General features: G+C 38.4%; 1 protein-coding gene across 1 annotated transcript in view; it reads right to left on the bottom strand.

Annotated features, from left to right (window-relative positions):
• MYBPC1 (myosin binding protein C1) overlaps window positions 1-12,924 on the bottom strand; it is an 89,418-nt gene extending 76,494 nt beyond the window's left edge. The window contains exon 1 of the mRNA XM_063593598.1: window positions 12,885-12,924. Coding sequence (XP_063449668.1) covers window positions 12,885-12,909 — 25 coding nt within the window. The 5' untranslated portion in view covers window positions 12,910-12,924. The remainder of the gene's footprint in view (window positions 1-12,884) is intronic.
• Window positions 12,925-14,701: the final 1,777 nt, after the last annotated feature.

The following is a 14,701-nucleotide window of genomic DNA, read 5'->3' as shown; positions in this document are numbered from 1 at the left end:
CCAGTAACTCCATAAATGGCTTGGCCCTCTCCAGTGGAGTCCATTTCTATTTTCAATGATCAAGGGTTTCATGGCCAGTAACTTAAAGGGGAAAAAAAGAAACCTTACGTCTTAAAATTAATTAACCTGTCTCTTTTTATGTGTCTGTGTCTATACACATAAAACAAAACAAAACACAACAAAACACCCAGTTCTCTTCTTCCCGTGGGCTGTCTCAAATGTTACATTATTTGATCTACTTAACTATCTTATGGGCCCTTATATACCATTTAATTTAGCTTTTTTATAGCATGGAGAGCATAATTATATCATATGAATATATTATATAGGCATAAAAAAGACAGAAGAAGACACAATAACAGTTATCATTAAATGTTATGATTCTAGTTCTGTTTTTGTGGCTTTCTGTCACTTTCTCGAGGAAAATTTGTTGAAAACAAAAATATTCTTTAGAAATTTGAGGCATAAGAGAAAATTGTATGCTATTCCTGATTATTGTTTCTTATTCTCAAAGTAAAATTCTAGCTTTGAAATAGAACATGTGAAGGCTTTGTGTTTAGTAAACATCATGATGAATAAGGAAGGGTCTACCTGGCCAACTCTTGTACTGTCATTTTTGGTGGTATAGCAAATTATCTTTCTTTTTAGATTAAATATGTAATAAACACTATCAGGTGTCTCCCCTCTTGATGGTGGGGTCTGACACAATATGCATACTCCAACCTGGACCTCATATGCCCAGACACGAGCACAATGGAAGCTCCCATAGCATAAAATATTGCTTTCATGGGGACATTCATAATGCTTAGAGATGTTTGATTCTGTTAATCATAAGTGTACCCCATGGCCGGGCACAGTGGCTCTCGCCTATGATCTCAGCACTTTGGGGGGCAGATCGAATCGCTTGAGCTCAGGAGTTCACCAGTAGCCTGTGCAACATGGCAAAACCACATCTCTACCAAAAATACAAGAAATTAGTCGGGCATGGTGATGTGTGCCTGTGGTCCCAGCTACTTTGGAGGCTGAGGTGCGAAGACTGCTTGAGCTGGGTAGGCGAAGGTTGCGGTGAGTCAAGATTGCACCACTGCACTCCAGCCTGAGTGACAGACTCAAACAAAACAAAACAAACAAACAAAAAACAGTGTACCCCCCCAAAATCAGCAAATATAAATGACAGTGTATTTTTATTGGCCAAATTGCTTATGTAGCAGAGATGAAGAATTTGGACAAAAATCAATGTTTAATTCAACATTTTCACAGTTACTTGCTTATTTTGTTCCCCACTCTATTCATTATAGGCATTATGGGTCTGGACATTTTATACTTTGGGATTTAACAGAATTACATACTTTTTAAAGAAGTAGGCTGGGCATGGTGTCTCAAGCTGTAATCCCATCACTTTGGGAGACTGGGGTGGGTGGCTTGCTTGAGCTCAGGAGTTCAAGACCAGGCCAGGCAATGTAGTGAGACCCTGTCTCTATACCAAAAAAAAAAAAATGCTAAATTGATTTATATTAGTGGTTCTCAAAATATAGTCTGGGATCTTCAGGAGCTGCCTAGGTAGGGAGTTTACCAGGTCAAAATGATTTTCCTAATAGTAATGCTAAGACATTATTTGCCTTTTTCACTCCTATTCTCTAACAAATAGACAGTGAAGTTTTCCAGAGGATACATAATGTGTAATGATATCAATGTTCTGACAGCTAATAGAATTGTTTGTGCATTCTTGTGTGTGTGTGTGTGTGTGTGTGTGTGTGTATGTGTGTGTGTTTCTTTTTTGAGAAGAAAGGTCTCATTCTGTCACCCAGGCTGGAGTGCAGTGGCGTGATCTCGGCTTACTGCAGCCTCGATCTCCCCAGGCTCAGATGATCTTCCCAGCTCAGCCTCCTGAGTAGCTGGGTCTACAGGCGTGTACCATGCCTGACTAATTTTTGTATTTTTAGTAGAGACGAAGTTTCGCCATGTTTCTCAGGCTGGTCTCGAACTCCTGGGCTCAAGTGATCTGCCCGCCTCAGCCTTCCAAAGTGCTTGGATTACAGACATAAGTCACCACACCTGGCTGTATTCTTGTATTTTAAACATTATCAATTTTACTTTTATTTATTTATTTTGAGACACAGTTTTGCTCTTGTTGCCCAGGCTGGAGTGCAATGGCGTGATCTCGGCTCAGTACAACCTCTGCCTCCCAGGTTCAAGAGATTCTCCTGCCTCAGCCTCCTGAGTAGCTGGAATTACACGGGTCCACCACCACACCCAGCTAATTTTTTGTATTTTTAGTAGAGACAAGGTTTCACCATGTTGGCCAGGCTGGTCTCAAACTCCTGACCTCAGGTGATCCACCTGCCTCTGCTTCCCTGAGTGCTGAGATTATAGGCATGAGCCACCACGCCCAACCAATTTTAATTTTTAATTCAGTAAATATATGACACACTAATACAATATTTACTGTATTCCAAATTAAAATTAGTGTGTATAATACACTAGTTATGCACATAAACAAATTATCTTTAGTTTATTCAATAATTGTTAAGGGTGCAAATGGATCTGAGACCAAAAGATTTGAACCACTGGTTTTGAATTTATTGCAAATCTCTTTGGAAAAAGATTTTGTGCATGTTATTTTTAAAACAAATTCAGGTCATATACATCATATACATCTGCAGCTTTGATAAAACGAATGAATCAGTCAAAATAAAAACCTAGCATTGATTTTGAGGCAACAACTCATTTTCCTAAGTGCACCATAATAGAGACAAAAGGGCAATAGTGTCTAGTAACACCTACCCTATGCAGAATTCAGCTATCTAGCAACTTACCTAACAGCTTCTGACCACCCAAATAAAAGGGCCTCTGAAGGGCCTCTGCATTTATCTCAAGCTCCTACGTTCCAGGCACTAAGAGTTTCTGTGTTTTCCTCATGGAAGAAGGCCCTAGCTCCTCAGTAAACCCAGGACCTGGGACTTGGGAAAGGTAAGCAGGGTACCTGAGGAGCAAAATTTAAGGAGGTCACTTAAGGGGCTGAACCTGCATTTTGGTGACCCAGAAAGTCAGTGCCTTCTTAAATGTTGTGCCTTCGGTGGTGCTAAACTCTACTCAGCCAGATTAATTAGCTGGAATGGCGTTTATAATAAAGGACAAAGGGGAGTGAGGGGAACAGTTTCATATGCTGACTGACAAGAGTACTAAAGAAGACAGCACACTTCTAGGAGGGATAAAGTAGGAAAGCTAAGAAAAATTGGACAGAAATTCAAAATACAAATCAATATGAGCCCATTTTTCAAAAGAGCAAATAATTTGGGCCCTCAGGGTGTCACATGCTACTAATAACTGACATCTATAATTTAAGACAAATTATATCCACTGTACTTTATATTTTAAAGCAAGGAGTAATATATTACATTTTAAGAATGTTTCTATTCAAACTGGTGGAAAAAATAAGGCTCTGAGGTTATATAACAAAATTAACCTTTAGCTGTGCAGAGAATCCAACTATTCAGAATGATTCAATCAATTTAATCCATATTTATTTACTATGGTCGAATGTTGCCAAAGACTGTACTGTACTCTAATGTTCTGAATAGATGAAGTCTAATTGTACCTCGATCATGTAAATTTTCAATGACTCATTATTCAACATTTGGAATTTCCCTGAATCTACAGGGTTTTTTTTCCTCCCCTAGTCAATTCATTCTTTTGTCCTTCTAATTATGCAAGTTTCATCTCAGGATGTCGTTTCACACAGGAAGAGGATTAAAATATGGTCCTTATTACATAGCAACAAATAGCTTCTCATTGTTAACATGGGGCTGGGGGAAAATTGCTAAGATCTGAGGACTTGCCTTCCTCACTACTCTTACCATGTTTTAAAGAATCAAATGGGGTGTGTTTTGCAGGGGAAGATTTACTCAGATTGAAGGAGCTTAAAATTTTAGCATAGGTCAAAAGGAAATTATTGCAAAAGCAATTTGAATTGTTAACAGTTTCCTCCTTTATGTGTCTTTTTGGGGGATCTTGAATCAGTTATTATTGTTATTATTATTTTGAGACAGAGTCTCGCTCTGCCACCCAGGCAGGAGGAGTGCAGTGGCATGATCATGGCTCATTGCAGCCTCCTGGGCTCAAGTGAATCTCCTGCTTCAGCCTCCCAAGTAGCTGGGACTACAGGTGTACACCACCACATCCAGATAATTTTTGTATTTTTTCATGCTGTTTCACCATGTTGCTCAGGCTGGTCTCAAACCCCTGGGCTTAAGCATTTCTCTGGCCTTGGCCTCCCAAAATGCTGGGATTACAGGCATGAGCCATTGTACCTGATCTTGTATCACTTATTTATGTGGCTATAGGGTTATAGGATAAATTTCTTAAAGGCCTTGCTCCAAGATATTGCTGGACCTCACATTGGGTGACTTTTTAAAAATAGAGGAAGAAGAGTCCTGACGCCAGGTGGGGTCATAAAAATAAAATTCCACTGCAATAAACACAGTGACACTCAATCAATCACCCACCACATCCATATGTGGTCATGGAGAGTTCTTTATGTGGTCATCTCAGGAAAGCACAGACTGAGGAAGACCCTATCCACCAAAAAGCACCCCTGATAGAGAGAGAAATCTTCTTTTTTTTTTTTTTTTTTTTGAGACGGAGTTTCACTCTTGTTGCCCAGGCTGGAGTGCAATGGCGCGATCTTGGCTCACCACAACCTCCGTTCTCCCAGGTTCAAGTGATTCTCCTGCCTCAGCGTCCTGAGTAGCTGGGATTACAGGCATGCGCCACCATGCCCTGCTAATTTTGTATTTTTAGTAGAGATGGGGTTTCTCCATGTTGGTCAGGCTGGTCTCGAACTCCCGACCTCAGGTGATCCTCCCACCTCGGCCTCCCAAAGTGCTGGGATTATGGGCATGAGCCACCGCGCCTGGACAGGGAGAGAAATTGTAAAGTCCCACAAACCCAAGACTTATAACCCTTGGAGACAGATATAGTTATTGTTCAACTCTGTAGGGTAACTCTTTCATCTAAGTGGGAAAGGCCATGTCCCCACAAGAACAGTGAAGAAACAACCCAACCGTTATCACCTTATGCTGACAACTACAGACCCCCGAATTGGACATGGCTCATTTCAGTAAGAACACAACAGAGGTCATGGAGTATAGACTTTTTATTTGATCCGAGCTTCTATGGGTGAAAGCGAAGATGTATCACTACAAGTAAAAGAAGGAAATATAGTGGTGGCAATGATGGTTATGACTATCATAGCAGCTTTCTTGGCGTGTATTATAAATATTACACTAGTGAGGAGGTGAGCAGTGGTTGTTACATCCCTTATGTTGAGGGAAATGCCATCAGTTTATGTGAAATATGAGGCATTTAATACCTTATGCCAGACAAGATTTCTGAGTTTACTGCTTTAGGAAGAAAATGCTTGAAATCTTTCCATATGTTAGGCCCTGTTCTAAGCACTTTACCTGTCCGGGCATGGTGGCTCATGCCTGTAATCCCAGCACTTTGGGAGGCCGAGGCAGGTGGGTCACTTGAGGTCAGGAGTTTGAGACCAGCCTGGCCAATATGTTGAAACCCTATCTCTACCAAAAAAGTACAAAAATTAGCTGGGTGTGGTGGCGCATGCCTGTAACCCCAGCTACTCAGGAGGCTGAGGTAGGAGAATTGCTTGAACCAGGGAGGTGAAGGTTGCAGTGAGCCGAGATCATGCCACTGCACTCTGACCTGGGCGACAGAGCAAGACTCCATCTCAAATAAAAAATAAAATAAGATAAAATAAGCACTTTACCTGGTGTATTTCAGTTTATTCTTACTGAGACCCAAAGAGTTGATACTGTTTTATTCACATACAGATGAGGAAACAGAGGCATACAAAGTGTAAGTAATTCAGTCTATGGTGCAGCTGGAATTTGAGCTGTCTAGAATGTTCTACGAAAAGTATAATTTTTTTATGTCACCATGTTTAATAATGCATATTATTTAAGATGCATAAAGAAAAAGCCAAGACACATACTGTGTGCATAACAACCCTAAAGACATCTAACTCTAAACATGACAAAATGTAGAATTAAAAAGGACACATTTTGAGTTTTAAGTAGAGCATTCTGTTCCAAGATTCATTAAAATTTTTAGAAGGCAAACGATATCACCGGATGCAAGCAAAGCAATTTATAAAGAGTATTTAGGAAAGATTTGGACAATTTTAGAGAAGAAGAATATTTACCAAAATAGCTAAATACACATCAAAAAAAAAGAATAGAACAAAATCATAAGATCTAACATCTGACATATTATTAAATGTAATTTTAGACGCTGCCCTGATGTGCCAAATTGGCCTAAAAAGGATTCCTAAGGGAGTATAAAAGGGCAAGTCTTATCAAAGTGGATTTAGACTTGAAAGGCATAATGAAAGTCAGATTACAGTTAGCTTTTTGTGAACTCATTTTAGAAAGAGAAATAAGTGTGAGATTGAATGATCCTGGTCTCCGCCTCTGCCAAATCAATCAATTCATGCCCCAATCTGATGGGACCTAAAAGTTTACTCTGGAAATGTAGGTTAAAGCCCGTAAATACTCTGTCCCATGAATGGGAACATCTTGAAATTTGGCCTGTGGTCCATCTTTGGGCTGTCTAAAACAAACGTACTCTTTGTAAATTAAAACTGAGCCTATCCACACAGAGCAGAATTACGACAAGACAGTATGATCACTTTGACTTTGCGGGGGCTGTCTTTGTAAAAAGCTGCAAGGACAGAAGCCCTCTTCTTATCCAGTTATGAGATAATTTGCATACATGTAGAAAATTAAGTGACAAAGTCTTTTCTTCTTTTTCACAGTTTGGCTTTCCTTAATTGGTATGCTCTCAAATTTTAGGAAACCCCTCATGAATAAACAGTAGCTACTTCATGATTAACCTAACTCAGAACACTAATTCAGCTACTACCTTTCTGTGTATTTATTCAGTTTCCCCAGGATGCAGTACTCTGAACAAACCATGGATTCCAGAAAAGACATCTGTTTCCATCAAGAACTAACATGGAATAATAACAAAGAAGATGTGGCCACATGCTCTCAGGTACACACATGAAATTAAAATTTCCATACTTATGTTTGATTGCTAGAACTTTAATCCTGTTCTTTATCATCTAACACACTTAAGTATGTCTAGAGATGAAGTTTAGAATTACCACAGAACATACTGGCAGCCAAGAGTATTTTGTGTCTCTCAATATAGTTTTCATAGACTAATTAAGGAGCAGTGAAGATAAAAATAGTCATTATTAATTATAATCAAAATTCTTCTCTGTGTCCACAAACAGCCTAAAATTAATTTTTAAATAAAACAATTGCAATAATTTTAAATAAAAGTAACAAAAATGCTTCCTTGGACTGTAAAAACAATAGCAATAATTGCACAGCAATCTCCTCTCACAACCATACAAAATTGAAAAGAAGAATGTATTTGTTTACAAAAGTATTGCAAAAACATCATTTTGTATTTATTCAAGTTTTTAAAGAGACCACTTATTTATTTGTTTTTGTGTCCAAGCATTTTTTAAAAGCAATTTCAGTCTGGGTAGTTGACTTCAACATTCATGTTTGATTTGGGGATACTTTGAAATTGCTGTTAATAAGGAAACTCTATGAATTGTGTGTGTATACAGAGCCTAAAAAAAAAAAAAAGTTTCAAGGCTGTGTCTCATGGCCAAAATAAAGTGAGTCATTGACAGCATAAAGGATTGTAAGTTCTTCATGTTTTCCACCCTCCTGGATTCCTTAGACCAGCTAGTGAGCCTAACTTCCACTTTTGACCAGTCCACAATCTCCCTTACTCCTGACTTCACTGTTTGAAAGGCCTGGGAACAAGAGGGAATTTCTTTAGATTTACTGGGTGAGAAGTAAGGATACAACTTGTTTTTCCAAAGTCTTTTTAAAGCGATATATTTAGGGCGCTTCAGAGGAAAGAATTGGCCAGTCCTTTATTTATCTTCCTAACAGGTGCAGTCGGAGCAGTCATAAAAGCAGGCTACTGAAAAAGAAGGATTCTGCCAAGTATTAAGCCCCTCTAGCACGCATTTGCCCTAGAGTATTCCTTCTTACAACACAGAGCTCAAATATATGCCATGAATCTCCAGCACAACATGGCAGTTTTTCTCAGGAGGAAAAAACATGATGGCGTTCATTCATACAACTTCTTTATTTTCAATTGAAACCATCAGCTTGGCCTCGATGAACCATTCGAAGTCAAAAGGGAAACAATTGCCCTTGATAAACTATCTTTCCTCCTCCCCTATTCCTTTCTCTTAGTTTTCTGCATAAATTATTAACCTTTCCCCAATTTGAGGTAAGGATAATATTTATATATAAGATGACTTTCCAAAGACAAATTGATTTCGGTGTTTGAAATAGGCCATTCACTCTCTTGCAGGTAGAAACTGAAGGTCAAAGAAGAAATATGAGAAGGAGTTTTCCCATCAAGGGAGGTCCTTTTCTGATGGATGACTAAGCCCTGAGAAATGGTTAGAAATAGGCAAGAGGTGATGAATGCTGCTCTACATTCAGGTAGCTTTTTGGCTTGGCAAAACTTTAAAATGTGATGAAATCTCTAGAAAGCAAGAAAAAAAGATACAGAAATGGAAAAACCCTTATGGACCCAAACAACAACAACAACAACAACAAAACTGTTCTCTATTACCATGGTCCCATCTATTCCTATTGAAATGTAGACCAAGATGGATAAGATGAATATTGTATGTTGACACAGCAAAATAATCTGCAGTAACAAAGCCATGCCTTTGCTTCCTGAAGTTATCAGAATGGCACCTTAAAATTATGGTCATAAAGGAACCTGTGTTTGGCCATACATTTGAGTTTTCAAGAAGAGATCTTACACGGAACATGAGAAAACTACAGTGACTCTCTTGAGATTTTTCGAATGACACACAAGCACCAAAGAGGAACTTTTGCCTTTTCGGACAAGTTAAGTACATTAAATATAATAAGGTCTGATAAATCAGAAACAAAAAGTGAAATTCATGTTAAGGCCTCAACTCAGCGTTTTAGAAGAGAATTTTTCTGGGTTTTATAGTATCTGACAGTTAATAGGCCAGGCATGATGGCTCACGCCTGTAGTCTCAGCACTTTAGAAGACAGAGACAAGTGGATCTCTTCAGCCCAGGAGTTCGAGAACAGCCTGGGCAACATTGTGAGGCCCCCATCTCTACTAAAAATAACAAAATCAGCTATTAGCTGGGCATGATGGCATGCATCTGTGGTCCTAGCTACCGGGGAGGCTGAGGTGGGAGGATTGCTTGAGCCTGGGAGGCAGAGTTTGCAGTGAGCCATGACTGCGCCACTGCATTCCAGCCTGGGTGACAGAATGAGACCTTTTCTCAAAAAAATAAAAAAATAAATAAAAAATTAAAAGAATCCAGTTAACAGTTGTCCCAGGATGTTAAAGAATCAGGCTTTATGGTTTTAATCATTACATATTCCAGAGGTAAAATTCTGAGGAAATCGTTTTTATGGGTTTAACAGCCATTCATACTATTCTTTAATGAACAGAGATTCTGCCACGGAAGAAAGGCTATTGCAATTGTCTAGTTTGAGGTTGATAAAATTTCTTTTTGACTGGAAAAGAGAAATTTCCAGTGAAAGGTGATTTCTTGGCCGGGCACGGTGGCTCATGCCTGTAATCCCAGCACTCTGGGAGGCCGAGGCAGGTGGACCACCTGAGGTCAGCGGTTCGAGACCAGCCTGGCCAACATGGCGAAACCCCGTCTCTACTAAAAATACAAAAATTAGTTGGGCGTGTTGGTGGGCACCTGTAATCCCAGCTACTTGAGATGCTGAGGCACAAGAATCACTTGAACCTGGGAGGCAAAGGCTGCAGTGAGCGGAGACTGTGGCACTGCACTCCAGCCTGGGCCACAGAGTGAGATACTGTCTTTAAAAAAAAAAAAAAAAGAAAGGTGATTTCTTTACACAGTAGGAACCGGGGGCAATTAACTGTCGGGCACTTACTTGTACTCAATTAATAATTGATATATAAATGAATGTATCAAAGGCATCCTGGGAGATCCCCACAAATCTGAAACTGCCTACAACATCCTCCCAATTTGATCGGAATAACTTAATTGTACTAGGCCTTAGGTTCTGTAAGAATCCAAAGTGCTGTAAGGTAAGTTTTATCTGGAATAGACAGTACAAATAACATAGTTCTCCAAAGAATACATAATATACAATTGATGATGGTAGAAAGTAGAACAATGGGAAGTGGTTACTCCTTAAGAATAATACTTGCTTTCTCCAAAAGGGCTCACTGAGCCACCCAGCATATTCCAAGAGTCTAAACAAGGACCGTTGACTAATTACTTCCATTAGACTTCCTCCTCGAGATCCAAAGTTACATCTGTCCTTCCTCCTTCTCCTTAGAAGAACCAGCTCTCCCAAGATCTAAGAAGAAAACTCCCAGAATTAGGCCACGGTAGGCTGGGAAGTAGTTGAGTGAGACTTTTTTTGTACCTTCAGGTGCTGAAAACTCAGCCTCTTTTGAGGAGTTGCCAGATCCTCCTGGATCCTAGGAGGGCCAAACCAGCTCATGTGTCCTATTAAGATTCACAGCGAGTGGTCATGGCCTTCCTGGGCATGGCTTTACGAGCTGTGGGGAAGAGTTCAGAGGACCCATATGGGCTGGAGGAGCCTGTTCTTTGGGAGGGTTTCCGCAGGTATTTTGAAATGATTCTGAAGAACTGGCTCTAGGCCATGTTTTATTTTTCAGAGGGATGCTTATATGCAATCAAACTAACCCCAGTGAAAATGAAATCACAGTTAGGAGAAGAAGAAAGGACCAGAATAGTTCATGAATTGCCGTACTCCTTACTCTTCTAATGTAAACAATATTAAAATGCAATTATTTCACTAAGGAAAGCTTTTCAAGGTACAGTTCCTTTAAGAATCAGTTCTGCTGGTAAGGGAACCAAAAAAATCTCTGTACTTCCTCAATGGATTTTAAATATATCAGTAACTCTTCTTGCCCCACTGCCCATCATCCAAATTTACACTAACCAAAGAATTTATGGGTATAAAATTACTGTCCTGGGTGGAGGAACTCCTACACAGAATAGCAACATGCTTTTATAGCAAAAGAAGATGATGGAGTCTTTAGCATCCATGCTGTTTTATTCAGAAAGAAAAAAATATATATTGGGGGGGTGGGGGCTGAAGTTAAAGATATATTTTCCTCTTTGCAGCTCTATAATTTCATTCCCCATAAAAGAGTGAATCAGACTGAGTTGTCAAATGAAAAGTAAACTTCATCGCCTTTGCGATCAGAATAATTTAATTAGCTTTATTGGCTCTTACAGCCTGTCACCTTATTTATTGGTTTTTCAGCTTTCTTCTCATTTTCAATTAGGCTTTAAAAAAACAAATGCAAAATCATTCACTACATTCAGAATAATTAAAACAATATTGTGTTTCCAGTTTGGAAACATGGTAGAATGTATTTCTTCTGGGTACACTTCGGAGAGGTTAAAGTGACAGAGCAGATAAAAAGGACACTTAATACACACGTAAATCATTTGCATTACAAATAAGATACTTTAGCAGGGGTTGGACTCCCTGCCTGACAGTCAGGATTAAGTTCCCATATTAATACATGCATTTGGTGTGGTTATTTTGGGTGAAAGACTTCATCCATCAATGCCCTCTGCCACTAAGTAAGGCCAACCTGTAAACTGATCACCACAGCCTGTCAACACTGGTTACTTAATTATATAAAGAAAATATGTTTAAAAGACTTTTGATAATTTGGTTAGTATTTCAACATCTTTTTCAAGGTTCCTTAAAATAATAGCTAAAGCATTTTTAAGAATTAAAAACTGAAAACTATGACTATTTTTATGTTTCCTGCTAATCTTTCTTTTACTTTTATTTGCAGAAGGGAAAAATAAAGATTCAGTAAGCATTAATGAAGATGAATATAAATGAAATAATATTTTTAAAAGATATTTTAATTAAAAATTAAATTCAATGCATGCATAGTATTAATTTGTGCTTATTATTATTTATTTTCATAACTACTAATTCCAATTTACCTCTGTTACCAATTGGTAGTTTTAATACACTAATTTTTTTATAGAAAGGAGAAACTTTGTTAGGGAAAACATTTCTTCTAAGGAAGAATATTTTTATACTTTCAGCTTAACTATTCTTAAAGCCTACTACATATTATGAAATTCTCTACAATAAAACTCATGAAAGAACAATCTATTCATGATATTCAGGGACATCCTTTTTTATCAGGTGTTTGGTTTTCTTTCCATGCAAGAATTTAATAATGAACCTCCAAAGGCACTGATAAGAACAAAAAAAACCCTTCGTCTGTATATTTTAAATATGTTTCCATTAAAAAAATGTAGCAAATATGGAAATAATGTCACAAATTCTTTTTTGAAATCTTGATCCAATGTATTAACCATTTGAGAAAATATTTTAAGTCTCCTACTCTCTGCAAATTGCAAATACATGGTAAAAAATTTGTGATTAAATCTAAGAAAATATGCTTGAAAACGTAATCTGTTTACCATCAGCAATTAACATCCTTAAATTACACTTTAAGGATTCTTTACAATTGAATGATAGAATTATCATTTGATAATTTTAGTCAATATCCCTTTAGAAACTATCGTTATCAGAAATTTTTCAATTCAAAATACTCTCGCTGTATTTTTCCTCTGGTCTGTTTAATCTAAAAGATCATTTCCTTAAATCATAGTGATTTTATTTTCTCATCTAGTTAAGATATTTGTTATTTGTTTGAAGATAAATACCAAAATAAACACTTTATTCAGGAGTACAACAAAAAGATTTCTAGATAAGTCTTACCCTCTTTCTTAGTGGGTTCTGGCATGGCCACAATAAGATGTTATTCTTTAAAGAGTCTCCTCCCCTCCACAACTGGTTGACAGAAACCCCACAGGCAGGCGAGAGATGGTGCAGGTCAGTGTGACAAGCAGTTGGGGAGAAACCCAGTGCTTTTATACTGCCTCTGAACATCAATCATGATGGCACCTCCCTTTCTTCAGCACAAGGATGCAGGAACTTGACAGCTATGGGGACCTTTCTCACATCTGTTGTCTGCACTCTGCTCTCTCGCCTACTGGAAGGAATCTCCTGCCCATCTCATGTGGCTGATGAGAACACCTCTAACTTTCTAAATTCAGCTGCAGCCTCTTGCTCCGTCTTGCTCTTCTCTCTCTGACAGATGCATGTGCTGACTCAGGAGTGCAAAAAGTTTGCTGGATGATTAAAAAAAAAATTAAAAATCATAATATGCCAATCCAACCTATACCTTAATTTTCACTAAGATTAGGCAGAAAAGTCTTTGTATTCAGATGATCATTTTTATGCTCCAATTAGCTTTTCATTTTCATCAGTCCTTAATTATTGCATTTATATTTTTTCTTATTCCTCATTGATATGTCAATATTAATTTTTCAAGCCAAATCTCTAGGTTAAATAACTTGTCTCATGTTCTTCTCTAAGAATAGCAAAGATTTCTATTAGGGGATACTCTGCGTTTGCATTTTTTTCCAAAAACATCATTTTTCAAAATTATAGGACATATAAAGGAATGAGGCAATGACACATGCTACAACATGGATGAAGCTTGAGAACATTACACTAAGTGAAAGAAGTCAGTCAGACATACAAACGTAGACTATAAAATAATAGATCACTGCCGGGCTCATGCCTGCAATCCCAGCACTTTGGGAGGCTGAGGGGGGTGGATCTCCTGAGGTCAGGAGTTCGAGACCAGCCTGAACAACATGAAGAAACCCCGTCTCTACTAAAAATACAAAATTAGCTGGGCATGGTGGTGCATGCCTGTAATCCCAGCTACTCTGGAGGCTGAGACAGGAGAATCACTTGAACCCAGGAGGTGGAGGTTGTGGTGAGCCGAGATTGTACCATTGCACTCCAGCCTATGCAACAAGAGCGAAACTCCATCTCAAATTAATAATAATAATAATAAATAATAGAACACACATTGTACAATTCCACTTATATGAAATATCTAGGACAGGCAAATCCATAGGGTGAGAAAGTATATCAGTGTTTGCCAGTGGCCTACACTTAAAAATATACACTTAAAGTGCATACACATATACACTTAAAAATATATATGGAGGCTGGGTGCAGTGCTGGGGCCTATAATCCCAGCATTTTGGGAGGCCAAGGTGGGAAGATCACTTGAAGCCAGGAGTTGGAGACCAGCCTGGGTAACAAACCAAGACCCTGTCTCTACAAAAAATAAAAATAAAATAAAAAGATATATATGGGGCCTGGGCAAAGAAAGTCAAATAGACTAGTAGCTGTTGTTTTGATTCAAGTGATTCAATTGGAGGGTACACAAATCTAACTTAAGATGTTGAAAGACTGTAGTAGATGTGGTCACTTTCTCCCAAAACGCTCGTGGAACTGATAGAGAAATAGGAACTACCAAGTAGTCAACCTGAAGAAGACACCTTACTTTCTTTGTTCACATGCACTAGGACTAACCTGAGTTTACATGAAAAGACAACTACACACGTGCCTTTATTGGTGTGTGTTTTCAAGATAATTTTCAAAAACTTTGATTGATTGGTACTGAAGCAGCCACACTGTCTCGTCTAATTTCCCTTGTGGCTGAGAGTGCAGCT

Source organism: Pan paniscus, chromosome 10 (assembly GCF_029289425.2).
Source record: "Pan paniscus chromosome 10, NHGRI_mPanPan1-v2.0_pri, whole genome shotgun sequence".
In the NCBI taxonomy this organism is placed as follows: Eukaryota; Metazoa; Chordata; class Mammalia; order Primates; family Hominidae; genus Pan; species Pan paniscus.
The sequence above is the reverse complement of the archived record's forward strand: the minus strand, read 5'-3'. Positions and strand labels throughout refer to the sequence as shown.